The following is a 27,700-nucleotide window of genomic DNA, read 5'->3' on the forward strand; positions in this document are numbered from 1 at the left end:
AACCAATAGAATACTTTATTATTCAACTTCTCCATTAAAAATGTCTATCAGCACTGGAGATTTTTTAAGGACAGTATTACTTTGGTTGTTTCCACATCTGAATTAATGTATGCAGTTCAGTCCTTAATTCAAGATTTAAGAAATATAAACTGGAATAGAAAAAGATTACAGTTACTATCACTCCACTTAATTCTTAACTGTCTCTGGTTCTTTTTCACAAATGTTATTTTTGAGTTTTGAAAAATGGCTTGGCTTTACACTGCATTTTAACCTCTATTCAAGGAAGATGCTTTTTAACCTCAAAGTCAAACTAACAACCTTTAAAATTAACCATTTAAAAAAACCCCAATGTCTTTATGTGGTCATCTTTTATCCCGATTACTATTGCTGTTTACATTCACCAATATCCCATCCCCCCAAAAGGCCACAATTTCCCTGATGTGAGGAGTTACTGACCAAGTAACTCAACAGGTTAAAGTTACTTAGCACACTGTGGTTACGTGATTAATCTTTCTTTTTAATACAACTGATTTTGAGTCAATTTCAACACGGTAGTGGTCAAACTGCCTTGGCCATTACTCACAAAAATTTAGTACACAGGCTGAAATGTAGCCAACACTACCCTTCGTGAAAGAATAATGAACACTTTTAAAGGGTCTATGAGGGATTTTGCATAGCGTAATTTAACAATTTCCCGTCGCATCTGCTGCAGGAATCACAAACAGACTGTCATTATGCCATCTCCTTCCTTGAACCCCACCGCCGCCCGCACCTTTATCCTTGGCTTTTCAAAGGTTTAATCCACTCAGAGCTGCTAAAGGGGTATCAAGGAAAAGTAACTTGTGAACCCAAGCCTAGAAAAGGGCAGGAATATGCGGTTGAGTCACGTCGTTCCGCCATTTTCTAAGCGGAGGAGGAAGACATGTTGGAACAAAAACACAACAAAAGAGCAGCCATTTCCCAAGCCAGCTCCAATAGCAACGCGAACTGGCCGAACCCGGTCACTTGGCACCTTCAAATCCACTTCTCTGGATAAACCTAAGAACATCAGAGGTGCCGGCGTAAAGAAAGCAGCAGACAACCCTGCCGCGTAGGGATCAAGGATGACCCGCATACTTAACTGCAAACGAAAGCCTCGAGAAGAATGACGGAAGCTAAACGGAGCAGTGTTAACAAACTGAAATTCTAAACGAAGTTGGCAAACTAAAAATTCACTCAGTGACTGTGGTGTCTTATGGTGCTCAGGAAACCACCAGCCACAGTAACCCCAGGTAACTCAGATACCAAGGCCCGGATTCAGCTGGTGCTCTTGCCTGCCTCTACCCATCTGCCCCATGCCGTACTTCCCTCGGTGAACCGCCTGTTTGCTCACGGGTTCTTACCGTATGTGGGGGATGCCCACCCCACCTTGAAGAATCTTATAGAGTTTGCTCTCGTACAGCAACTGGGGATGCCTGGCCTTCTGAGATTCTAGCTTCACTGCCACTTCCTGCAGGGGAGAGAAGGGATGATGGCATCAACATCCCTAAGGATTCAATGTCACTTGGGAGAGGAGGGAAGACATTAGCAAAGCTCCAACTCGAGACTAGAAGGTGAAGTGAGAGAGGCTCAGAAGAGAAAGCTCTCTTTGTAATTATAAAACGAGGCAACCAGCCTCAAAGGCCTCTTCAGGGGGTAGTGACGAAATCGGCACGTCCTCGAAGGTGCAAGAAAATGATTCATCCAGAAAACGTAATGAGAGGTTTTGAAGGAAACTGACGATCGAAAGCAAGAACCCCAATAGAATAAATCCATAGAGTGGGGAAAACCTGGGGATTAGAGATATACGATTTTGCCGATCTCGCCTTAAACGACAGCTTAAAAAGTTCGATTAAGGTACATTTTTAACAAGCTGGGAAACTTCATAGGTTCTCCCAACCCTTCTATCGGGTTCTTTGCCTTTTAGGGAAAGAGAGCGGGGGAGGCTCCTAAAGCCAGGAAAACTGGCTCCCTCTCTCTGGACTCCCCTCCCCAGTACGTGCGTGTGGTGGGGAAAAGCCCGAACACTTCGGGGGTTGGGGCGGGGGGTGAGGACTGGCGCAGCGTGGTCGTGAACCCCACCCTGGGTGATTACCTCGCCGTTGGTAATGTTGATCGCCAGATAAATGTCCCCGAAGGAGCCAGACCCGATCTTCCGTACCAGTTTATATTTTCCTCCGACAATGAATTCGGCCTTGGAGCCGCTGCTGCTCGCCATCCTGAGAGATGAAGATGGAGGCTGGGGCCAAGCCCCGACACCTCTGAGGGGAGGACGGAGGCCTCTGGGGCTCGTCCGCGGAACAAGGCTGCGGAGGAGGGCGGCAGGAAACGGAAAACGTTGGCTCTTTCAAGGCGTTACACGGCCCAGAATCGGCCGAGGGGAACCTGATCACCGCCGCTCAATCAGGCTTCGTTTCGCCAGGCCGCAGTTTGTAAGGGGGTTCTCGCGGTTACCAGGCTGGGCCACTTGTTTCTGGGCGGCCGCCCCTGGCTCGCTTTCACGGCGACGTCGCGGGCTGGAAAAGAGGCGCGGTGGTTTAGGGCGATACCGCTGCCACCGGCTCCCGCCCGCAGGGACCCCTGTCACTCCGCCGACGCCGCCATCTTGTTACTCCGGCTCCAGCCAACACAAAATGCCCCCAGTCCCCGGGAGCCGCTTCTTCACGGCGCAGAGCACTCTGGGAAAGGGATCTCGGGCGCTAGCCCCGGAGGGTCGGCGATGAGAGGGAGGGCGGAACCGGATCCGTGAGAGTCGCGGCCCACGCTCCAAGCGTCACCCCGTCACCGCCCAACCACGCATGCGTACTGCAACCCTGCTGATTGCGCAGGCGTGCGGTGGCCTCTCCTCACCCCCGCCCGGGGCTCACTTCTACTTCCGGTTGTTGGCTGTTCATTTCTAGCTACCTGTTAGTCACTTCGGACCCGCCTGGTCTCTGAAAGGCCGCGCGGCCCCGGGCCCCGAGAGCATGTTAGGGTGGAGTCACCTTCTTTCTTCGTGGAAGTTCGGAACTTCTGGCTTCCTTGGGAGTTTTGACCTTTGCTCTTTGGGGAGATTTTGGGTTTTTTTTTTTTTAACCTTTGATCTTTCCCTGGGCCACTCCCTCATTCCGGCCTATTCCTGCCCAATTCTGTTTTGCGAGAGGCTATCGCCTCTGGTGGAAACGAAGAGAAAAGCAGCTCTGGCGGGGCTGGGTTTGGTCAGGACTCCCCGTTTTACCTGATGAAGTTTTAAGGATTAGGATTCTGCGCTCTACGGAGTGTTGGAGAATCTCGTTTTTACAGGAAGGGAAAAGAGGGAAAGCAGGAATTATCCTGTCTTTGTGTTCTTGCTCCACTGATACATTTGGTCCCCACGGAAAAAAAACCCTAATACCCGATTCATAATTACAGTGGCAGACGCGTCAACGGAAAATATTTACAACCCTGAAAAAATTGCACATAGAAGTGTTTATCCCCCCCCCCAAAAAAAACTTCTTGGTCATATCTTGATCATGTTGAAAACTGCACTACTGACCCAAAAAACACAGGGTGTAAATAACTAGTACAAAATAAAATTGATAGCGTTTAAAACAGTAAACGTTAATGTTATTGTTAACCTTTATACAGTAGAATTTTTACTAAAGATTGATTAAAAAAATCAAATCTTGATCACATTTTGGTTTTCATAATTTGACCGAGGAAACGACTTGGTAGTAATGATCACAAAAGAAAGCTCCCTAGTTGATGCTGTCATCTGTGATATGAATCAAACCCTGATGAATGAATCAAACCTCAGTTGTAAAAATTTAAACGAAATCTCTCAAAATAATTTCATTAAAATAGAAACGGAAAAAAAATCTAGACTTAACTGCAACGTTGAAAGCTGATCAAGTAATTAGTAATGGAGTTCATCCCGAAAGATATCTTAACTAAAATTCCTCCATGTTACTCTAATTATGACTTAAATACTTCTTTTCATAAAGCTCTGATCCAAATGTGTCGAACGTGAAAACAGATCCCCTGAGGTTTAGAATGAAGTTCTGATGCACTACCAAAACTCGGGCTGCCTGACTCCCAAATCGGCACTATTAGACATTTTCGTTTAGTGACTGTAAAGCACGTTTGGCCTACTTAAAATTCTCTGCTGTTAGATTCTGGTCTAAAAAAAAAAAAGCCAAGTGTAAGCATCTTGAAGTTCCCAGAGACAGCAGCTCTTATGCTGATTTTCTATCACAGACTCCAAACCTTAATGGATTCCGCAGCTTGAGGAGTTCCCTACAGTAGGTGGGGTATACATTTAAAGGGATTTTTCGGCGTGGTGAAGATACAATTGCTCCATTGTGGGAGATGGGATGGGGTAGGGGGTAGAGGTGTGCATGGAATGGACTAGATTAGAGATTCACAAAGGTCTGTGTATGGACAGGGGCAAGTCTAACAGTTTTCCATAAAGATATTAGAAAAATAAAAGCAGTATAATGCATTTTTTTCTTCATTTATTTAATTTCAAATTGTACTTTATTCTGAGATTTTTATCATCCTACACATGTCATTAAAGTGACCTTTTTTATAAGATGGTGCTGATGGTAGACGGTTGTTTTGTTCTTTTGTTTATATCCTTATTTGTCAAAGTTAAACACTGACATTTTCACGTTTGCCCTCCTTTTTTTGTTGTTGCTGTTTATTTTGAACTTTTATAAGCTTTTGAAATCAAACACTCCGGGAACCACCAGTCTAAATGACTTTTAGAAGACCTTCCAACTCTAAGATTTGATGATGATTTTATATATATATATGTGTGTGTGTGTGTGTGTGTGTGTGTATATATGTATGTGTGTGTGTATATATATATATATATATATATATAAACACCTCATTGGTTTCCTGCCTCTTGTAGTCACTATTCCAGCACTGATAATACCCAGCAAAATGCTCCAACTGCTGTATGAATAGCCGTCCCCTTTTCGAATGTGATTTCAGTTGCTTCCATCTTAAGATTTAAATTTGTCAAAAAAAAAAGAGAGAGAGATTTAAATTTGTCAGATTTAAGAAATGCAAAAGTTGGGGGGTTAACGTAGAAAATGAAGTTTTTAGGCGTTGACTATGACTCAGCCTTTTCCTTAAAATCATGCATCATTTCTGGTAATTTTCAACCTCAGCAATTGAAGTATTACCTGTTTTTGGTGCTACTATTAAAGCTACAAATCATTCTGTACTTATTGAATCAGCAGCAGCTTTGGTGTAATGGAAGGAATCTTCTAAAATGTGCCAAAATGCAATTCTTGGATCACATGAATTCACTAAAAATATAACCAAAAATGTAGACTAAAAATTTTAGACCTTGAGGGAAATTTAGAGGTCATCTACTTCAATAATCATATTTTTAGATGCTTTGCAATATACAGAGTGGCTTCGCACGTACCAATTGTGTCTGCAAGGACACAAGAGGTCTGTCCAAGATCACACAGGTCTTAGCGGCAAAAAAAGGAGTAGAACCCCAACCTCTAACCAAAGGAGTTAGAAAAAGGGGTGGAATGAAAATTGGGACAATCATACCCTAGTGATTACCTCTATGTTCTTAGAGAGGTCGAGATGAATTGAAAACATTTTTTGTAAAGCCGCAGTATTCACCCAAGGAAAATTCACTGGTAACCAGAGTGCATTTTGAGTAAAATGATAAAGACAAGCACAACAATTATAGAAAAATGCTGTAAGGAGGAAAATGAAAACAAGGGTGGTCTGCCTATCTCGGAGTTGTTTGGTACAAATAGAAAAAATGGAATGTCTTAGAAGATGTCAACCACTGTCTTAGGTGTTGTTCAACTGTTGTACTGCCTTGTGCACAATCAGTATCAGATAAGTGACTTAGTGGACTGGTTGAAAGCAAGACCATCAGAAATGTCCTGTTGGATCTGAGTCATAATCCATTTAGGCTCTTTTCTAGTCTTTGACAATGACAGCAATTTCTGTGTTCCTTTCTTGTCTCAGTTCCTTTTCCCCCCTCCTCATTGTTGATGAGGTTATGTACAAGTGGTTTGCTGCACGTCTGATAGCTATGAAGTAGCCGTCTACGATAGCTATCTACAATAGCTACTCAACCACATTTGAGACATTCTGTGAACATTTTGTTCTTTCGATGGAGTCATTAAACATAAATTTATTTCAATTAATTTCATTCTTTGAACTTATTTATGCTTTCCATCCATGTGGCTTCAAGATTCTGAAGATTGATAAGTTTCATTTTATGCTACTCAATGACTTTTTAATGATCATATATACGTATAAAACATTTACTGTTCTTTTTCTTATAAGTGGCAAATATTTGGGGCACCTGGGTGGCTCAGTTGGTTAAACCTCTGACTCTTGATTTCAGGTCAGGTCATGATCTCAGGTTCGACAGATTGGGCCTGCCATCAGGCTTTGTGCTGAGCTTGGAGCCTGCTTAGGATTCTCTCTCTCTCCCTCTCCCCCTGCCCCACCCCTACACATGCTCTCTAAATAAATTACTAAATAAAAACTTTAATAAGTGACAAATATTCATTTGAAAAATTCAGAAAATTTAGATAAATCAGAAAAAAAAGAAAACAAAAATCTCTTGAGACTTAATCACCAAATGTTAATATTTTGCCGTGTATAACTATCCAGTCTTTTTCTATGCATATTGTATGTGTGTGTGTTACGTGTATCTATCAAATATGTGTATACATATATTTAATTTTATTTCTTAAAATTTACAACAAGTAGTCAATGCACATTCAGTTTTGAGACCTGTTTTTTTTTTTTTCACTTAATAATTTGTTGGGACACATTTCCATAGGTTAAAAGGAAAACCACAGGCCCAAAATAGCCTCTCTTGAGTGAAGTCCCCAAATCAGTAGACCAGGGCTTAATATCTAATCTAATTGTAGTTTCAACCTCCCTCAGAAATGTAAGTCTTAACTGGTCAGTCAGGAATTTTCTGATCACCACCAAGGAGATAACCTGTCTCTTGGACCTCCTCTATCACTCAAAGGAAGGTGAGGTAATCTGTATAATAAGACCCCTCACTCTCCCCCTCAGGGAAGATGATCCCTCCTGAAACAGTCCTTTCCTTTCTTTTGCTTGTAATTTTCTTGCCCCACCCTCATTCCTATAAAAGCCTTCCATCTGGTACAACTGCTCGGAGTTGCCCTGTACTTGCTACGTGAGATGCCACCCAATTCATGAGTCATTTAATAAAGCCAATTATATCTTCAAATTTACTGGGCTGACTTTTGTTTTTTAACACATGTAACTAAGTAATCTTCCAAAGAATCATTTTTATTTATTTTATTTTATTTTACTTATTTATTTTAAGTAGGCTCCATGCCCAGGGTGGAGTCCAGCGTAGGGCTTGAACTCACAACCCTGAGATCGAGAGTCTAGACACTTAACCAAGTGAGCCACCCAGATTCCCCCCAAAAATCATTTTTAATGTAAACCTACAAATATGTATTGTACTGATGGACCAACATTTGACCAATCTCAATTGAGTATTCTGGTTATTTCCAAACTTTTGCTAGTATAAACAATGCTTTAATGAATATTTGTGTACCTATATCCAAAATTTGCTCACATCCAAAATTAATTGGTTATGATATATGTCTAGAAATGCTATGAGTCTTAAAACCCCTTCTATCATAAAATCTTCTGTTTTGGTATAGTTTGTGATGATTAAACCCATATTCATGAGCTATCCCCTATTTCTTATATTTATCCTTACAAATTTTAATCTTAATTTTTTCAGTCTATCCTTAAAAGAGGTTGTTAGGTTTTCTTTTCTGACCACCTGATGTTGTAAAACCTAATAAATTTAATTAGAAGATATCTTTTCTTTGCAGCTCTCCTATTCCCTTCCCCACCCATTTCAAAATCTCAAGAATTTTGCAAGTCTGTGGTTTACAAGGATGTGCTCATACAATTGAAAATGGACCTATTATGGACACAGCTAACAAGACACATTTGTTGGCCATTAGTGAAGCAATTGCATTCTACAGCTATCTAGATTTAGTTGAAGAGAAGGGAAGATTAGTTTCCAGTAAGAGGAATGAAGTCAAAATCCTCTCAAAATCAAGACTGCAGTTAACCAAATAGGAAAAACAGAATAATCTCATATGTTTTCATATCTCCCATATTTTGCATGAGCTCAAGTATTCCCACAAAAATTAGTGTGCAAGGTCTTAGAGATGGGGAAGAGTTCAACTCATCAGTGTTCTAAAACTTAGATTAACCTAGAGTTTACTACAGAAATCTTTTAACTGATTAAGTTAGGCATTTCAGTGATCTTGGTTAAATGAGAATGTGTCCTTCACCTATGTAGGTAAATTGTTGCCATCTATATTTAGAGTAGTAGAGGACCTGGAAGTTTCCCTAACTTTAAGCAAAAGCCTATGGAAATGGGGCTTCTGGGTGGCTCAGTCAGTTAAGTGTCTGCCTTCTGCTCAGGTCCTGGGATTGAGCCCCACATCTGGCTCTCTGTTCAGCAGAGAGTCTGCTTCTCTCTCTCCCTCTGCCTGTGGCACCCCCTACATGTGCTCTCTATCTGTCAAATAAATAAATAAAATCCAAAAAAAAAAAAAAAAGCCCATGGAAACAATAGTAGAATAATGGAAATTAATTTTATACTTAAAAAGTAGTTGGAGTGGGAGAGGAGAAACAAAAGTAGGGTGTTTAAGGACTAGGTTAAATGATATGAGGAAATGTATCCTGACCTATCTAGTCAGAGAAATCTGAATTTTAGTTGTGACTCTACCTTAAATATTTTCCTAGTCTTCAATGACACAATCTTTTGAAAGAAAAGTCAGATTCTCATCTTTCTATCTTTAAATATATTGTGCTATTTACTGAAAATGACTCCTACATTTTGAAGGAGAAGGAAATTTACATGCTCTTTTTCTTTTACAGCTTCTTAAAATTCATTTAATACATAAAATTCCGATGGGTCCTTACCCATGCTCCCTAACACTTGTCAATAAAGTCCGATTCTCTAACAGTGAAACATAGCAATAGATACATAGTTGGAAATTAGAGGAGGCTTCCAAATCAGAGACTGGGAAATATCTTCTTTTTAAAGTATTTAAGAAGGGTAATAATTAAATCTTAGTTTTAGGTATAGCTCTCCCTAGTGGTGGGGGAGGGGCCTCAGTGAAATGACCTCCGTAGGTGTAGGGGCTTTTGGTTTTTGATTTTTGGGTTGTGTGGGTTTTTTTTGTTTTTTTAGGGGGGGGCCTAAAAAAAGTCCTTACTTAGATTCTCATACAAGGAAATCATTAAATGATTTTACTCTTCAACACAGTCTTATTCTTGGCAAGGAATGAGATTCAACAGTGAAAATCAAGCAAAGCTTGTTTCCTGTCTTCCTAAAATACCGTTTCCACTAGCTCCGCCCCTTCCTCTCCGATTTGCTTTGAAATAATGCCTGAGGCTGTAACTCATTTGTCTGCAATGAACATTCTGCAGTGTCATATCTAAATGCCAGGGATATGTCCTGACAGGGAGGAAATTCAAATCACTGATGTTCCATGTACTGGTTGGAAACCATACTAAGGGCAGGACTTGAAGAGATGAAATGCCCGAGTTTCCCTCGCATTCCCCGTTCCACCCGACTTATCTCGTTCTGGTCCAGTGGGTCTGGCCTGGCAATATTTTGATAATCAAATTACATTTCAAAATTTCTCTTTTATTTTTTTATTTTTATTTTTAAAAAATTATTATTAACGTACAATGTTTGTTTCAGGGGTCCAGGTCTGTGATTGATCAGTCTTACACAATACACAGCGCTCACAACACATACCCTGTCCAGTGTCCATCACCCAGCCGCCCCATCCCTCCCACCCCCCTCCACTCCAGCAAGTTTCAGTTTGTTTCCTGAAGTTAAGAGTCTTTTATGGTTTGTCCCCCTCTCTGGTTTCTTCTTGTTTCAGTTTTTCCTCTCTTCCCCTATGATCCTCTGCCTTGTTTCTCAAATTCCACACATCAGTGAGATCATATGATAATTGTCTTTCTCTGATTGACTTATTTCACTTAGCATAATACCCTCTAGTTCCATCTACTTTGTTGCATCAAAATTTCTCTTTTAATCACACAAACCATTAATTCCTGGAAATGTGCTGTCATGCATGACATTTGGGGATATTTGTGTTGGCTACTTTTATTTGGAAGAATTTTGTGTTTTGGAGTTTCGGCCATTTCTATGTCCCTTCCTTTTCTCAGCCCCTGCTCTCTTCCTCTGCATTGTTTATTGGCAAGGGCAGAAACTGTGCTCCCAGTGACTCATTATTACTCACTCTAGTAATCTACTCTCCTTTGTGGGACTAAATTTGGAAGATGCTTGGGTTGCCATTCCTGAGGAGAGTGGGTCCTAAAACACATCCTGTTAACTCTCAGCTCCCCATGTTAATGCCAGAAAGTACTGATACTGATCACAGAAAATGGCGTCGCTGCTCCATTTGCTCCTGGCCAAGCCCAGCGCCGCTGCAGTAAGCAGAGCCAGGGGCCTGATGGGGCAAAAAAAGAACTCTGGATTGTAGGGCAAAGCAAGTCAAATCATATTTATATAGCCCTTGGTGATGCACTAACGTGTGCTTTTCATGACCTGTATCAGAGCAGCTATTGTTACATTTACCTCGTGTGTGAGGAAGGTGAAGCTCTGGTGATGTACCCAAGACCACCAGCCTTTGAGAACCCCCCACAATCCACACCACTGTTCAATGATGCATGCCTGTTCGCTTCCACAGTCTGCGTGGCGGGTCCAAACCCTGGAGCCTGCTCTACATCTGAATAGGCAGCAGGGAGCAGTCCTACCTCAGTAGACCCCCCTCTGACTGAAATCCTTGCCTCCAGCAGGTGGGCCCGGCCCATCTGCAGCTCAATGAATCTCTCCATGTTGAAGTTCTGCAACTTGGTGCTCTATCAGGGTCTGGTTTCTGACTTTCAGCGGAGCCTGAACTCCCACCCTTTTGAAGGCTGACATCCACGTCCTCCGGGCGCGGGCGCGGTAGTCCCTGGCTCTCTAGCTGGTTCCTTGATCTTGGCTACTTGATTTCAATTATTTACCTCCATCCTCCTCCCCACCAGCCATCCCTTTTAAACAACAGTATTTTCCTGCCTAATTCCTGTGTTAATTTCTTCTGCCTCTTTCCCTTTCAGATTTTCAAGCCAGTTGACTTAAATCTTAGCTATCTACCAGACTTTCCAGCCCCTCCTTACCTTCTGTTGGACCCTGAACCTGAGCTGAACTCCCATGACTGTTTCTTTTCTGTGTTCTCTATGCTAGGCAAATGATAGACATAAGACCCTTTCTATTTACCTTCTGGCTCCTTCTAATGTATATATTTTAAGTTCGTTTATTTAAGTAATCTCTACACCCAACGTGGGGCTCGAATTCATGACCCTAAGAATCAAGCGCCATATGCTCTTCTGACAGAGTCAGCCAGGTGCCCCAAGACTCAATTATTTTTATATTTTCTTTTGCTGCTTAGAATTTCAAATCTGATTGACCTTCTTAGCCTATTATTTTCTTGTCTCACACTGTATCATTGATTGCCATAGCTTCTGCCCTAGTTGAAATAGGATATGTAAAAGCACTCCGTTTAAGCCATAAACCTCGTACAGATATACCCTGCTGCTGTTATTATTAGGTAATTCAAGCCAGAGGTGACTTTTGCTAACCTTCCTGGTGGAAGGAGATAGGCTGTCAGCTGAAATAGGAACTTCACAATTCTTGTCCAAAGCCAAAAATAAGAGAAGTGTAATAACTATGACAGTACCACAACTGATCTCTATGTAGATGATTACTTTTGACAAGGTCACCGCAGGCTAAGATGTATCACAGGAAACAGAAATGAAATATTCTAGGCTAATCTAAAGGTCTCAGAACCTTTCTTTGAATCAACCTAAAGATACTGAGTTTTCAGATGACATCCACCCTAATTGAGTCTCCAGTGCTAAGATAATAATTACTTTTAACATTTATAAGGCATTTTATAGAGTAGTATTCTTACCTGTATTATCTTTTTTTTTTTTAAAGATTTTTTATTTATTTATTCGACAGAGATAGAGACAGCCAGCAAGAGAGGGAACACAAGCAGGGGGAGTGGGAGAGGAAGAAGCAGGCTCATAGCGGAGGAGCCTGATGTGGGGCTCGATCCCATGACGCCGGGATCATGCCCTGAGCCAAAGGCAGACGCTTAACCGCTGTGCCACCCAGGCGCCCCTCTTACCTGTATTATCTTATGTCATAAAAAAGATTTCATGGAGGAAGTAATTTCATTGTGTTTTGTTTTTTTTTATTTGAGGGGGTGGAGGGGCAGAGGGAGAGGGAGACAGAGAATCTTAAGCAGACTGACTCCCCGCCGAGTGTAGAGCCTGACGCAGGGCTCAATCTCACAACCCCAGAGATCATGACCCTGAGATCAGGACCCTGAGATCAGGATTTGAGCCGAAATCAAGAGCCGGACTCTTAAACGACTAAGGCACCTAGGTGCCCCTTCTTGTTTTACATTTTTATTTTTTAAAAATAAGCTCTACACCCAGCATGGGGCTTGAACCTAAGGACCCCAAGATCAAGAGTCGCATGCTGTACCCATTGAGCCAGCCAGTTGACCCCAATTGTTCTAAATTTTTAGATAGGGCAGCTGAGGCAGATCTGTGAATCGGAGTTCTCGGTTAGCTTGTCCAAGGGCACTAAATAAGCCAAGGGTGCATCTTGCACTTGAACTCAGACTTTTCTGATTCCAAAAAACCCTGCTTTTTTATTTCTCCAGTCCATGCACCTGAGAACTGTAAAACATCCTGGGAAGGAAATTGCTCATTTATTTCAAGATTAAGTGAAGATATAAAAACAGCCATTCGCTTAAGAGATCACAGAATAGGCCACAAAAGGGGATGTTCAGGAGCCCATGCTGCATCATGCTTTTCAATAGTTATACAATACTGCCACCTTGTGGATGTATTCATTTTCTATTACGTTAGCCCTTTTCTGTAGCCTAGCATAGTGTACGGCCAGAATTACTCTGCAGAATCTGAACAAACGTAAAATGCCCAGGAAAGGGCTGGAGTCAGGTAACTTAGAATAACATTTGAGGGGCTGGGCAAGTGTCAAGAGTTTGAGTGAAGCTAGGGTGCTTTTTTTTTTAAGATTTATTTGTTAGAGAGAGAGAGAGATAGCAAGAGAGAGAGCACAAGCAGGGGGGAGAAGGAGAAGCAGGTTCCCCGCTGAGCAGGGAGCCCATTGTGGGGCTCGATCCCAGGACCCTGGGATGGTGACCTGAGCCGAAGGCAGACGCCTAACGTATTGAGCCACCCAGCTGCCCCCTAGGGTGCTTTCTTAACAAGATCAAACACTGCACGATTATTAACTTTGTACCCTCTTCTAGAGAAAGAGCGTGTTTTAGTTTTGTACACAAGATAGCTGTGTCCTGTTAGATGGAAATATGATCTTGTTATTGTCTATTCAGAGACTCAGGATGGTTTAAGGAGTTGCAGATGGGTGCCAGGTTGACAAGGGATGGACTTGTGATGGTTAATTTTAAGTGTCAACTCCGCTGGGTCATGGTTTGACCAGAGATTTGGTCAAACATTATTCTGAATGTTTCTGTGAAGGTGTTTTTTTGGATAAGATTAACATTTAAATCGGTGAACTTCAAGTAAAGCAAGTACCCTGCACAATGTAGGTGGGCCTCCTCCAAAGAACTAGGCCTTCCTAGAACGAAGACTGATCTTCCCCAAGCGGGAAGGAATTCTGCCAGCAGACAGCCTTTGGTCTCAAACTGCAACTCTTCCCTGGGCCCCCAGCCTGCCGCCCACCCTGCAGATTTTGGACTTACCAAGCTTCCACAATCACATAAGTCAACTCCTTAAAATAAATCTCTCTTTCTCATTCTCTCTCTCCCCTTGTCTCCACACACATACATACTCGCTGTTGCTTCTCTTTCTCTGGAGAACTCTAATACACTCCCATACTTCATTCAGATCACAGCTAAGGTGTTCTCTCCTGAGAAACACTCTTCCTGAGTAAATTATTTAAAATATCCCCTTACCCACATCCCCTCCCCATACCTAGCTACTCTTCCGGTCTGTACCTTGCTTTATTTTCCCTCATAGCACTTATTAGCATGTATATTTATATATTTATTGTTTTACTCATTTTGATTTAACCTCCTTCAGTAGAACATTCGCTCACTGAGACAGCAACTTTTTCTGTCTTGTTCACTAATGAATCCCCAGAATAGTGCCTGACTCAATGGTATCTGTCGAACGACTAATGGATTATATATAGGCATGATGCAGATTTACCATGTACATGTTAAGCATTTAGCTCTGAAACTTGTTTTTTTTTCCAGTTAATATACGACATCCATAACAATATGTGTAACACGGACATCTTTACATACCCATCGCTATAGATAACCCGTACTCTTTTTCTTGGCTGCATAGTAGTCCATGGTGTAGACAAACTGGAATTGAGTTAACTATCTTCTGCTGACCGTTATGTAGGCAATTTCTAGCTCTTTCCTTTTTTTTTACTTTGATTTTTTAAAAAGTCACAATAAACAATCTTATTCACATGTCTTTGTGCACTTGTGTGTGGATTTCTATGAGATAAATGAGCAGAAGTGAAATTGCTGAGTCACAAAGGTTTTATCACCTTACAGTCAGTCTTACAAGATATTTACATGCTTGTGGACACAATTGCAGATCCTTAAATGTGCAGCAACAAGCGCTTGAGGCTGTAGTCCAGGGCAGGAAATGAACATCGCAGGAGAGGGAGTTTCCCTTTTTCACCAGATTTTTTTTTCTCATGCAGTTCCGGGAAAGCATCACACTGACCAAGGGGACTTCCAACTAGAAACCAATAAATAAAAATCAGATATTAAAATAATTCAAACAATACTTGAAAAGGGTACTGGCCAAATATTTTAACTGTGGTTTGATGTGTTGGTGTGGGACCAGACTCAAGCACAACAGTCGAAAGAAATTGTTCACAAGGAAGTTTAATAAGAGGCCGGCTCACCTCCCCACTCTATCTGACTGCCCTTACCCCATCTTTTTGGCCAACTCCCCCTCCTCTGCCTCCCCTTGCTTGTGCTCACAGGTCTTTGGCCTTCTTCTCTTCGTGTCCTTCCTATTTTCCCAGGCCGACCTCACTCACTCTTACGGCTTCATGTACGACAGGTTTGCTAGTGACTTCCAAATCCGGATTACCCATCCCAGCTTCCCTCTCCCAGCACTCTATATCCATCTCCCCGCCGGACACCTTCACATGGATCTGCTCTAGGTGTCAACTAGTTTAAAAGTGATCTCGTTACTTTCCCCCACACCTTTGCCCCAAACCTCTTCCTTTTCTAGGATGCCCTTTCTTTAGTGAAGATCCCACCGTACACCTAGTTGCCCAAGACAAAAATCTGAGTCGGTCTAGGCTCTCCATCCCCCTACATCCTGTAGGTCATCAGATAGTCCTTCAACATTTTATTCTTATCCTTTCCTCTTCTACTTCACTATTATTGCAGGCTTAACCTGAGGCCTTATTCTCTCTCCCCTGGCTGAATGCTACAACTTTTTAACTAGTCTCCCAGCCTTCAGCCTTCCATTGTTCTGGGATCCATTTTCTACTAGATGATGTTTTTAAAATTCAAATAATACCACGCGGTCCCCATTCCTCAATGTCTCCCCCATTGCCTACAGAAATAGTTTAAATTCCTCAGCGTGGCGTAGGTGCCTTCCCCAACGTGGTGTCTGCCTACAGCTGTCATAGCACAGTCCCACAAGCAGCATTCGAGCCAGCTATAACGAAGCGATTGCATTTTCGGACAACTCAAGGGAGTTGCATATTGACGTGCATGTGGTCCTTTCAACCTGGCATAACTTTCCATGCCTATCTGCTTGGTAGGAATTCTCTCTTCAAAGACTCAGCGGGAAGGGTCACCTTATCTTTGGCTCCCCATCTTCCCTGTAGATTGCCCACTCCCTCCCGCAGAAGACACTGTTGACTGCTTACCCGACAGCATTCCCCTTCATCCTTTCTCTTCCCCAAAAGACTCCAATTTTGTTCAGGCTACATGACTATATGGTTCAGAGGGGGCTGGCCCCGTGTTGGGTCCTCAATCATCTAAGCCAGTCAGTGATTGGTTTAGGTATGCTTCGGTATGGACATGCTATTCTACTCAATGAGATAGGAGGAAAGGTCTGCAGGAGAGCTTTTTGGAGGGCTTGCTCTTTTTTTGTTTTTAACTTTCCCTTTCTTTCTTTCTTTCTTTCTTTCTTTCTTTCTTTCTTTCTTTCTTTCTTTCTTTCTTTCTTTCTTTCTTTCTTTCTTTCTTTCTTTCTTTCTCCCGCTGAGCAAGGAGCCTGATGTGAGACTCAATTCCTGGACCCTGGGATCACGACCTGAGCTGAAGGCAGATGCTTAACTGACTGAACCACTCAGGCGTCCCACGGAGGGCTTGTTCTTTTGAAGGGACACTTGGCCAGAGATGGTCTTTTCTTCTAATGCATGTTGCAATTGCTAAAAGAGTTGGATTTCTGGCGCTGGAACCAAAGGCCTGCTGACTAATACAAGGAGTGTGGTATAGTAAAAGCAAAACAAGCTTCCTGAAACCGGGCTAAAAAATCATGACGGTAATGTGTTAAAGTCAATTTCTAGAACTGAGGCAGTAATTCCAGGATGGAATTCCAGCAAAGTAGACTGAGAGGGTATCTCCTAACTTCAAAGCTAAGTTTCCACATTTTTCTACAGATTAAGAACAGAACTGTTACAGAGCTCAGGGCTGAGTCTGTGTGAGAAGGTTGCCACCTTGCCTGGGGGAAGAGGGAGCTGGGAAACCTGGAAGGGAAGAGAGAACAGACCTGTCCTTAGAAGGGTGATGATGCCTGCGATAAGCAGGTGGAATCCATTGGAAACCAGGAAGAGAAAGAAACAGAAGAGATGCTAAGTGGTATTGCACAGTACAACTGATAAAACTGGCCCAGAGATGGTGTGACATGCCGGACGATGAAAGGAGGCCTGGGAGTCTCAGTTCTGCCCCTTCCTCGCAGCGAGGACCCTGGCAAGTCTCTGTCTCTGACAATCTCAGGTTTCTCATTGATAGAGCACGGTGAACTTACCTTTCAGAGCTAACTAGCATAGTAACTGGCTTATAACATGGGCTCAATAAAGCAGACACTCTTGTTATAAAATTTTTTATACATTAGCAACGAGGTTATTAAACTAGCCTGTTAATGTGATAAAAGTTTAATTCTACTAAAGACACAGCAACTAACAACTTCTTGACTTGTCTTTCTGATGATTTTGTATCTTCGAAGACAGAAGAAATAATGACATTCAGACTTAGTAGAATTTTTTTTTCAAGATTTTGTTTATTTATTTGAGAGAGAGAGCGAGCATGAGTGGGAGGAGGGGCAGAGAGAGAGGGAGAAGCAGACTCCTCCTTGAGCAGGGAGCCTGACCGGGGGCTCCACTCAGGACTCGATTCCAGGGCCTTGAGATCATGACCTGAGCTGAAGGCAGACGCTTAACCAACTAAGCCACCCAGGCGCCCTCTAAATTGCCTTTTTAAGTTTGGAGAACAGGCCACTGTGTGCGGCAGGGCCTGCATCTCACTCACGGAAACGAAAAGGCGCAGCTATCAATTTTCACTGATCACTGACTACTTCGGACTCACCCACCTGGATCATGAGTCAGGATCTAGGAGCCCAGAGAAGCAGGCAATGTGCAAAACTGACCCCAGGCACGGTGGCCCTTGGTATGTGTCTGCAGCTGGGGCAGCTATGGCCCCCAGCTTCCATATGTTGCCGGTATCCACCCAGCAGCATTTTTCCTGTGGTGTGGTTTCCTCTGTGGGTCTGGCCCCTTAGCCTCCCTTCGTGCCTGCTTGTATTCCTAGCCTGGTTCTCCAGCCTGTCCACTGATTGCTTGAGCTCAATACTGTTTCAATACATTTCTTTTTTTGCTTCGGTCAACAAGGATTAGTTTTTATTGCTTGCAACCAAAAGACTCTGGCTGGTACATAATCTTTTTTTTTTTTCTCTTTTGACACATAGTCTTTAGGTATGTATTAACTCAAGAGTCTGATGTTGCTGCTTTTTTTTTTTTTAAGAATTTTTAAAGTTTTTGTTTATTTAAGTAATCTCTATACCCAACATGGGGCTCGAACTCACGACCCCAAGATCAAGAGTTGCAAGCTCTTCTGACGGAGCCAGCCCAGTGCCCCTGATGTCACTGCTTTTAGTCCAGATCTCTGGATAAAGTCGTGGTCAAATTTCCAACTGGCCTGGGAGTTCCATCTGGGCTCTCTTGAAGTCCATGCATCTCAGGCAAAATGTCTACTGCCCCATCCTAAGCCACTTCCTCCTCTCTCTCCCACAACTTCTTAATGCCCACTCGCTCATCCACCCAGTCAATAAAACTTATTCAGCCTCTTCTGTATACAAGGCAAGATGCCAGGCACCGAGAGGAATCCAAAGATCGATAAGCTACAGTCCTCACAGTATACTGTAGAATTTTGAATTAGGTAAATGTATTTTCTCTCCAAAAGAGAAATTAAAAATTGATCACTCTGTGAAGGGTAGAAGTGAAGAGGAACTCTATCTTTGAGTTAGTGTCACTGGGGGCAAGATGATGTCCATTTCTTTGTAAATGTTCTAGAAACCAATCCCTCCCCCAAATAATTGGATTCCTTTGTTAGAGGTTTCCAGGTGAAAACAAACAAGTCGCTCTCCAGAGCACCGAGAAAAGAATGCCTTTTCTGAAGTTGGCCATTAGATTGGTGCCCATCAAAGTATCGTCAGTAGGATAAGCAGTAGGGCACTAGTGTCAGTACTTTAGGAATTTAATTCAAAGATAACCCAGAGTCCTCAAACAAAATCTAAGAAACACCAGTTTCAAATGAAAATACTATCCAGCTTTTCTCCTTTTCCTCAAGTTGCCAAATAAATACTTCTCGGGGGCATGGAAACCTGTTACCTCTGGGACCCCAGTAATATAGCAATTGCCCAGGGAGTGTTGGCACTTGTGTCTGAAATCACAGAATACTCAACACAAGCAAGGAAGAAGGGCACGCATTAGTAGCATAAGGTGAAACAGGCAGAGCAGACGATTCCATACTCCTAAGAAAAGACTGGTAACCCCCCCCCCCCCCGCCCCGCCACTTTACAGGAGCAGAACTGAGGTGCGGAGCACTCAAGACCCTCCCCACAAACAAGAAGTCTGATTGAGAAATCAGCCTTGCTTCGGGGTCAGGTCTTTACTCCGTAGGGGCTTTGAATAGGTCGCCTAACCACTCTAGCATTCCATTTCCCTTCAGAATTCCTTCAGAATGGAAAGAAACCTAGAGATCCTTAAACCAGTCTTTAACTTTTACCAGACTCTTCTTTGAAGCATTCCTGATAAGCCTCTCTGCTTGAATGCTGATGTTATAAAAAACAAAACAAAAAAAATTATTGTAGTTGACATGCAATGTTATATTTGGGGGGGGGGTTGTTGTTATTTTAAAGTTTATTTATCTATTTATTTTTTGGTAATCTCTGCACCCAGCATGGGGCTCAAACTCACAACCTTGAGATCAAGAGTCACATGCTCTCCCAACAGAGTCAGCCAGGCACCCTGCAGTGTTAGATTTTGAATGTGGACCTTTAGTGGCAGGATGCTCACTCTCTCCAGGCACTGATGCCACTTTTGAAATGTTCTGTTAGAGAAGTTCTTCCTTACATGTTGCAATGTGTGCCTTATAGATTTCCCCGTGCTAGTGACTTCTTAGGCATTCACATGAAGTCTGATCCATGGATCAGAATGCTCTCAAATTCCTTTGCTTTTCTTGTCTACAGACTAAACTGCCCCTTTCCCCCTTCTGTTGTTCTCATCCATCACATTCAAGACACAGCCCCATTTTGGTCTTCACGTTTTTTATTTTTGGGTTTTCTTCTTCAAGTTTTTATTTATCAGAGAGAAAGAGAGCACACACGAGAGATCACAAGTGGTGGGGAGGGGCAGAGGGCGAAACAGACTCCCCACTCTGAGCAGGGAGCTGGAGGGGGTCTTGATCCCAGGACCCTGAGATCATGACTTGACCCAAAGGCAGCCACTTAACCTACTGAGCCACCTAGGAGCCCCTGGTCTTCATGTTTTTCTGGATGTAGAGTAGTGGTTAAGCAATCAGAGGCCTCCAACAGCCTGAATTTGAATACTAGTCCTGTTGCTTAGTAGTTCTGTAGCAGTGGGCAAGTTACTTGCATTTTTCTGGCCTCGGTTCTTCTAAAATGAGGATAATAGTAACAATAATGGTAAGAAGCAGCATGCCTATTTTATACAGAAGTTGTGAATGAGATAAATGAGAAAACACAAGTAAAATGTTTAGTATAGTGCCTGGCACTTAGTAAGCAATATTACTATTGCTATCACTAATAATAATAAATAATAAGCCCTAATAATGAGAATAAGAATTAGAACGGACAACATTTAGCAAAGTTAATCTAGTCGATTCCTGACCCCACAAACAAGGTTTGCTTTCCCGGATATGAAACTTTTTCATAGCAATTATCACTTTTAAATGTCAGTGTTCGATGTCTGACCACCCTCAACCCCCCCTCCCCAAGGAGGGCGGGGACCTTGTCTGCCACTCTCACTGCTGAATAATTAGGGTCTAGAACAGCGTCCCATTTCACAGTAGGGAGAGAGTGGACGGATAACTTTATATCAGAGGAAAGGAGACTGGGGTGCAGGGAGACTGGCAGATTTGTCTAAGATTGAGCTCGTGGGAGAGCTGGGTAAGACTCGAAGGTCTTAGGCAGCGGACACTGGGAATGAAATCAAGTTCCAGCCCTAACATCTGGTGCTTCGAGCAGAGTCACGCATATATAGATTTTCAGTGATCCAGGGGTCAACATTCCCCCTGGGTGGTCTAAGCCCTGGCCGGTGTTTTCGGGGTGCCGAGCCCCGGCAAGAACGCGGCTAAACGGGGAGGCGCGGGTGGGTGCCCCCGCCCCTTCCCGGCGGCGCGGCGCTCACAGCCGCCCCAGCTCTCGGCGCTGGCGGCGGGCCAGGGCCACCCCGGGCCGGGCCGGGCCGGGTCCCGGGAGCAGCGAGTGGAAAACAACCTGGCCGCAGACAATTGACAAAGGCGCGCGAGCGGGCCGCCCCTCCGCGGCGCACGCACGCAAGCAGCGTGGGCAGAGCCGCGCCCGCCCGCGCCCTCCGTGGGACCCGCGGCGCCGAGGCCCAGGTGCGGAGCGTATCGGGGAGCCGGGCGCCCCTTCCGCCCCGGCGGCGGGTCGCGGGCGCCCGAACTCCGCGCGGGGAGTGCGCCAGGCGATAGGGGCGGGGTCGACGGGCCGGGCGCGGAGGGGCGCGGGAAAGCCGCCGCAGCTCACGGCCGGCCGAGCGGGGAGGTGGGGGACGCGGGAGCCGCGACGCCCCGGTCCCAGGAGGCGCGGTCGAGCTTTGTGTCTTGGGCCTGACGGAAATGCAAGCAGCCTGATCCACGTGACCTCTTACAGGTGAGGCACTAAGGCCCAGAGAGGTAGGTGGTCTAGAAAAAAACTGTGATTTCTTGCGTCGGTTTGTTTATACCTGCCCGCTTCAGTGTCGGATTTGGGGTGACCTTTAATAAGAACCCACGGGTTAAAACAATGGGAAAAAACAAACAGTATTAAAGAATCCTTGCCAAGGAAAATGTAATTATGACTACAGGCCAGGGGAAAAGAGAAAGGAAATTTGCAGTCCCTATGTTGCGCTGCCTTGGCCCAAGACCCCCAGAAAAGTAGTGCCAAAGCTGGGACCAGAAACCTAACTGTCGGCCTCCCCCGGGCTACAGTGCTCCCTGCACAGTGAGCACCCGGAACTTGGAGGGGAATGGAGAAACAGCAACCTGCCCGTGGGCTTCGCCTTCTTGGGATCCTGTACCCCTGAGAAATCTGGGGTCCCACAGAGGGGTTCACACATAACCTTGCACACAGTTTCAGATTTGCCATGAAGCATTCTGCTGTAAGAAATGACGGAAGGCCAGCACTCAGGCTGTGCTGTTAAGAGCAATTTCTTGCTCTGTTAAAGGGAGGCAGCCTGGAAAGAAGCGAGTACCTGCTGTCAGCCCAGACAGTGTGCTGACCCTGCTAGCTGTGTGATCTTGGACACATAGTTTAACCTCTCCAAGGCCCAGGGTTTTTTGTTTTGTTTTGTTTTGTTTTCTTTCAAGATTTTATTTAAATTCAAGTTAGTTCACATATATAGTATAGTATTAGTTTCAGTCCAAGGCCCGGTTTTATCTGTAAAATAGAGATAAGGTTGCTTCATCCTTCAAATTATTGTCAGACTTGGGAATGAACGCTGAGCCCAGCGTCTGCCACGTAGGGAGTGCTCCGTGGACGTGCTGGTACGCAGAACCCAGTGGCTCCCAGCTGTGCGGGTCAGAAAGGATGATGACCTAAAAGAAATTGGGGTGTATCTGAAATAAAACAAAATTTAAAATATAAACAAGAAACTATAAAGTGCACCCTATTATGATTTACAAATGACAGCATAGATCTTGGTGATGATAATCTAAATAAAAGTGCAACAATGCAGCACATCACGCTTTGGCCTAAGGTGAAGTGCTGAAAATAGAAACCAGCAAACGTTCTAACAAGGACTGTTTATGGGGCCTTGCTTGCTAACAAGGACTGTTTATGGGGCCTTGCTTGCCTCCTTTGAGTGGAATCAGCACCTGTATAGCTTGTTTTTAATTAAGAGGAAAGAGGAGGGCCACGTGGGGACCTGGGCACCCCCTAGTCTTGCCAGGTGGTGGGGGCTCAGCTGAGTTTCTGCCGGGGTGCAGGGGTTGCTGGCAGTTGGCTCTCATCCCTCTTGGATCAGCAGCTTGTCGTGGTAAACAGAGCCTTGGTTGATTGTGTTCTAGATCAAATAAATGGCTTTTTATTTAACCGATGGGGGTGTTTGCTTGAGTGCTACAATTGAAGCAAAATGGCATTTGTTGAACTTGACTGTCCAAAGCCTATTGCTTGTTTATTGACAGGCTTAGGAGGTTTTATTTTTTAAGATTTTATTTATTTGATTTATGTATAGAGAGAGAGAGCGAGCGAGCGTGCGTTTGCAGAAGGGGGGGAGGGGCAGAGGGAGAGGAAGAAGCAGACTCCCCAGTGAGCAGGGACCCCCCCCTCGCAGACCCCTGGGACCACAGTCCCAAGCCCAAAGCAAACACTTAACTGACTAAGCCACCCAGGGACCCCAGGCTTAAGAGTTTTAAAATCTACCGATCCAAAATTGTGAGGACAGGGCCAGGGCAGGCCTACTTACCTATAAAAAGAACTGCTCTTACAAAATACTGTGTTGTCTCCTTTCTCTGCCATTTTAGGCCTTGCAAATAGAGTCAGGGAAATATGGCTTAGGGCAAATAGCTGCTATTTAATTTGGGTTAAGACACACATTACCTGCCTGGTGGTTTACATTCTTCTCCACCTGTTTATAAAGGAGAGTTTTTCCTCAGAAACGGAATGTGTATGTGTGTGATGTCTCTTGCCCCCCTCTCTGCCTCCCCTTAGCCAGTCATTTGTCAACCCAGAGAAGTCCTTTTTCTGCAAGCTCAGTGACTTTGGCAAGTTCCTTCCCTTCCTGGCTCTGTGGCCTGATTTTGTTTCACAGTAGCTCTGTTTAGAAAGTTTTTTGTTTTTGTTTTTTTTTAAGTAGGTTCCACACCCAGTGTAGAGCCCAACATGGGCTTACATGGGCTTGAACTCACGCCTGAGATCAGACCTGAGCTGAGATCAAGAGTCGGTCACTTAACTGACTGAGCCACCCTGGCAACCCTGTTTTGTTTTTCCAAAGTAAGCTCTACACTTGGGGCTTAACTCAGGACCCCCAGATCAAGAGTAGCACGCTCTACCGACTGAACCAGCCAGGTGCTCCTCGAAAGTTTTCTCTGTTTTGACCTTAAACATTTGGTGCTCCATAGGATGACATAGAGCGAACATACTCTCTCAGCCCAAGGCTCTTTCTTGTTTGAACACAGCCCACGGACCCCTTTCACGTTTCTCCCTCCAGACTCGCTGCCTTCATTCCTTCAACATTTCTTTGGTAGGATGAGATTAAAAGCAGAATTTCTCAAGAAATGATCTACAGACTACTTGCATCAGAATCACCTAGGGGCTTGTGGAAATGCCCCATCCTTGACCTCCTGGATCAGAATCTACAAGGGTGGGGGCAAGAATTTGCATACCTGAGAAGTGCTCTCGGTGATTCTTCTGCACCTTTGGTTCTCTGTGTGGGTGTTGGGGGTAGGGATTGGTAGTGGGGGACTGTATACTCCTTATCTATTCCATATTATTTGTCTAAATTATGTAATGAGTGAGAGCTTCTTCTGTACTTTGAACAAACCATGATATCCAAGGAAAACATAAGGGTAGCAAGTAAGCACTTGAAAAGATGCTCAAGATAATTCATTATTAAGGAAATGCACATTGAAACCACATTGAGATGTCACTTGCCACCTATGAGGATGGCTAAAATTAGAAAGACTGACTATAGCAAGCATTGATAAGGATGTGGGACTAGAACTTGTATGAACTACTGGTGGAAATGTAAAATGGTACAACCACTTTTTTACTTTTTTTTTATTAAAAATTTTAAAATTTTATTTATTTATTTGAGATAGGGAGAGAGAGTGAGTGAGAGAGCAGGAGCAGAGGAGCAGAGGGAGAGGGAGAAGCAGGGGCCCACTGAGCAAGGAGCCTGATGTGGGGCTTGATCCCAGGACTCTGTGATCATGATCTGAGCTGAAGGCAGACGCTCAACCGTTGGAGCCATTCAGGCAGCCCCACAACCACTTTTTTAAACTTTGACATTTTCTTAAAAAGTTGAGTATACACCTGTCCTGTGATCCAGACGTTTCATCCCTAGGTCTGGCCTTATTGAATTAGAGAAATAGAAAACAGCCAATTGTTTATCTAGTGGGTAAACACGCTGTGCTGTGTCCCTGCAATTGAATACTGCTCAGCATGAAAAAGCAACGAACTGTTGATACATGCTACAACATGGATAGATCTCAAAATAATTTTGCTGAAAAGAGAAGAAGCCAGACCAAAAAGAGTACATACTCTATAATTCCACTTATGTAAAATTCAGGGGGAGTTGCTGTCTCTCCCCTGCTCTTGAGCTTTTCTTTCTTTTTTTTTTTTTTAAGATTTTATTTATTTATTTGACAGAGATAGAGACAGCCAGCGAGAGAGGGAACACAAACAGGGGGAGTGGGAGAGGAAGAAGCAGGCTCTCAGCGGAGGAGCCTGATGTGGGGCTCGATCCCAGGACTCTGGGATCATGCCCTGAGCCGAAGGCAGACGCTTAACGACTGAGCTACCCAGGCGCCCCTGATCTTGAACTTTTCGGTGGCTCTCCAGAGTTGTGTGTGATTGTATTAGTCCACCTCCACTTGTTACAGGGTCATCGGCCATTTGATCTGTCAGCGTTTATCCATGTCATTCATTCATTCAATTAACTGAGCACCTACTGTGTGCTTGATCTAGAGTAGACACTAGGTAATGTATTGGTGAATAAAATAGACATGATCCATAGGGGTGCCTGGGTGGCTCAGTCGGTTAAGCGTCTGCCTTCAGCTCAGGTCATGATCCCAGGGTCCTGGGATCAAGTCCCACATCGGGGTCCTTGCTCAGTAGGGAGTCTGCTTCTCCTTCTGCCTGCCGCTCCCCCTGCTTGTGCTTGCTCTCTCTCTTTCTCTCTGACAAATAGGTAAAATCTTAAAAAAAAAAAAAAAAAAAGACATGATCCCTTCCCTTGTGGAGCTTACCCTTTATTGAATGAACCAGTAAAACAAAGAGAATATGAAAAATAATTACTGGGGGAAAGGAATGCTTATTTGGAAGGGGTATGGGAATCAGAGAAAACTTGTCTGGGTTTCAAGCAGAGAAGTAAAGCAGTAAGTTTCACGTTTTTGAAACACCACTCCACTCTGGTGCTGTGCAGCCAGTCAGGACACTGTTAACACTAGTCCAGGAGAAAGGTGGTAGAGGTTTAGACTCGGGTGGTCTTGGAGGTGGAAAGCACTGAAGGAACTGATGGATACCCTTAATCAAACTGGGCAGATCCCAGAGGTTGACACTGATCAGCATTCTTTTTTTTTTTTTTTTTTAAGATTTTGTTTATTTATTTGACAGAAAGACAGCCAGCAAGAGAGGGAACACAGCAGGGGGAGTAGGAGTGGGAGAGGAAGAAGCAGGCTCCCAGTGGAGGAGCCCGATGCGGGGCTCGATCCCAGGACCCTGGGACCACGCCCTGAGCCGAAGGCAGACGCTCAACAACTGAGCCACCCAGGCGCCCCTGATCAACATTCTTTGGATAGTGTAGTTTTATGAGTTCTTTAAAAAGATTTTACTTATTCAAGAGGAAGAGAGAGAGAGAGAGGGCTCAAGAGCAGGAGGAAGGAGAAGCAGACCCCCTGCTGAACAGAGAGCCCAATGCAGGGATCAATCCCAAGACGCTGAGATCATGACCTGAGCCAAAGGCAGACTTAACCAACTGAGCCACCCAGGCATCCCTAGTTTTCTCAGTTTTTAGTTCATATTACTGTCCTGTGGTCCCCTCCACCACCACCCCTAGCTCTCAGCCTCCATCACCCACATCTTGCTCCTTAGACTCTTTAGAAAAAAAGACATCAGCACCTTGCTGGGCCAGTTACACTAGCATACAGCATTCCTTTGATCCACTGGCCTAGTTGCCTTTCAGTAAGGGAATGAGGATAGTCTGGTATGACCTGTTATTCTGTTTTTGTTTTTTGCTAGCCTATGCTGGCTCCCAATGATGTCTCTTTCCCTTTCTAAAGGCCGAGGGACCATCTGTTTTACTCAAGTGGCAGAAACCCAGCTCAGAATGGCTAAGGCCAAAGAGGGGTGGGGAAAGAAAACGTGTTAGCTCCTAAAAAAATTCAAAGGCAGGGACACCTGGGTGGCTCAGTCGGTTAAGTGTCTGCCTCTTGATTTTGGCTCAGGTCGTGATCACAGGGTCATGAGACTGAGCCCCTGATCTCAGGGTTGTGAGATCAAGTCCTGTGTTGGAGTCAGCTTAAGAGTCTTTCTCTCCCTCTCCCTGCACTCTAAAAAATCCAAAAGCAGTCAGTCTCCATCATGGCTGGACTGAGTAATGTCATCAGGGCTCAGTCTCATGGTCCCTCAATCCTTAGCTCCATTTCTTTGGTATTAGCTGGATTCTGAGTCAGGCTCTTGTGTGTCATTCCTATTACTTATTATTATCATCATGATCAGCTGTTCTCACCATCTGCTTGAATATGATCAGCCAAGTGTCCTTAGACAATTTCTTGATCCATGGGATCCATGGTAATGCTATCCCTTACGGTTTAACAGTAATAATAACAAAAGCAACTGCTACAATTATTGAGAGCTTACCTTGTACCAGGTACTCTGTTAGACACTTTCCATGGATTATCTTATGAAATTTTATAACCACCCTGTAAAGAAGGTTAATAATTATCCCAGGAAAGCCAGCCAATTGATTGCAGAATCAGAATTTGAAATTGGGTTTTCTGGCTCTAGGGTGTGGGTTTCAAGCCTTCACAATGCCTTTTGAAGTTCCTCTTTAGGCCTAAGAAGAGAAAAGCAAAGCCATCAAATAGTGTGCCTATTTCTTACTTTTTCTGAACATCAATCTTAAAATATACATGGCAATCATAATAGGGGC

At 44.0% G+C, this 27,700-nt stretch overlaps 2 protein-coding genes across 15 annotated transcripts in view; one reads left to right on the forward strand and one right to left on the reverse strand.

Annotated features, from left to right (window-relative positions):
* Nucleotides 1-3,024, reverse strand: part of CSNK1A1 (casein kinase 1 alpha 1) — a 47,536-nt gene extending 44,512 nt beyond the window's left edge. For 5 of the 7 annotated variants that reach the window (XR_007191192.2, XR_007191191.2, XM_026510734.4 and 2 more), the window contains exons 1-2: nt 2,114-2,793; nt 1,383-1,489 (exon numbers count right to left, since the gene is read on the reverse strand). Coding sequence is in view for 5 of the 7 variants with exons in the window: in XM_026510734.4 (XP_026366519.1) it covers nt 1,383-1,489; nt 2,114-2,236 (230 nt within the window). In the remaining 2 variants the exon portion in view is untranslated. Of the gene's footprint in view, nt 1-1,382; nt 1,490-2,113 lie in introns of all 7 variants that reach the window. The other 2 variants (XM_048224421.2, XM_044388509.3) reach the window with 2 other exon arrangements.
* Nucleotides 3,025-21,048: 18,024 nt separating this feature from the next.
* Nucleotides 21,049-27,700, forward strand: part of ARHGEF37 (Rho guanine nucleotide exchange factor 37) — a 47,153-nt gene continuing 40,501 nt past the window's right edge. For 5 of the 8 annotated variants that reach the window (XM_057312247.1, XM_057312251.1, XM_026510740.4 and 2 more), the window contains exon 1: nt 21,049-21,227. The gene's annotated coding sequence lies outside the window, so the exon portion shown is untranslated. Of the gene's footprint in view, nt 21,228-21,335; nt 21,502-27,700 lie in introns of those variants that run through there. The other 3 variants (XM_057312248.1, XM_026510738.4, XM_057312249.1) reach the window with 2 other exon arrangements.

The sequence above is a fragment of the Ursus arctos genome, unplaced genomic scaffold (assembly GCF_023065955.2).
Source record: "Ursus arctos isolate Adak ecotype North America unplaced genomic scaffold, UrsArc2.0 scaffold_15, whole genome shotgun sequence".
Lineage (NCBI taxonomy): Eukaryota > Metazoa > Chordata > Mammalia > Carnivora > Ursidae > Ursus > Ursus arctos.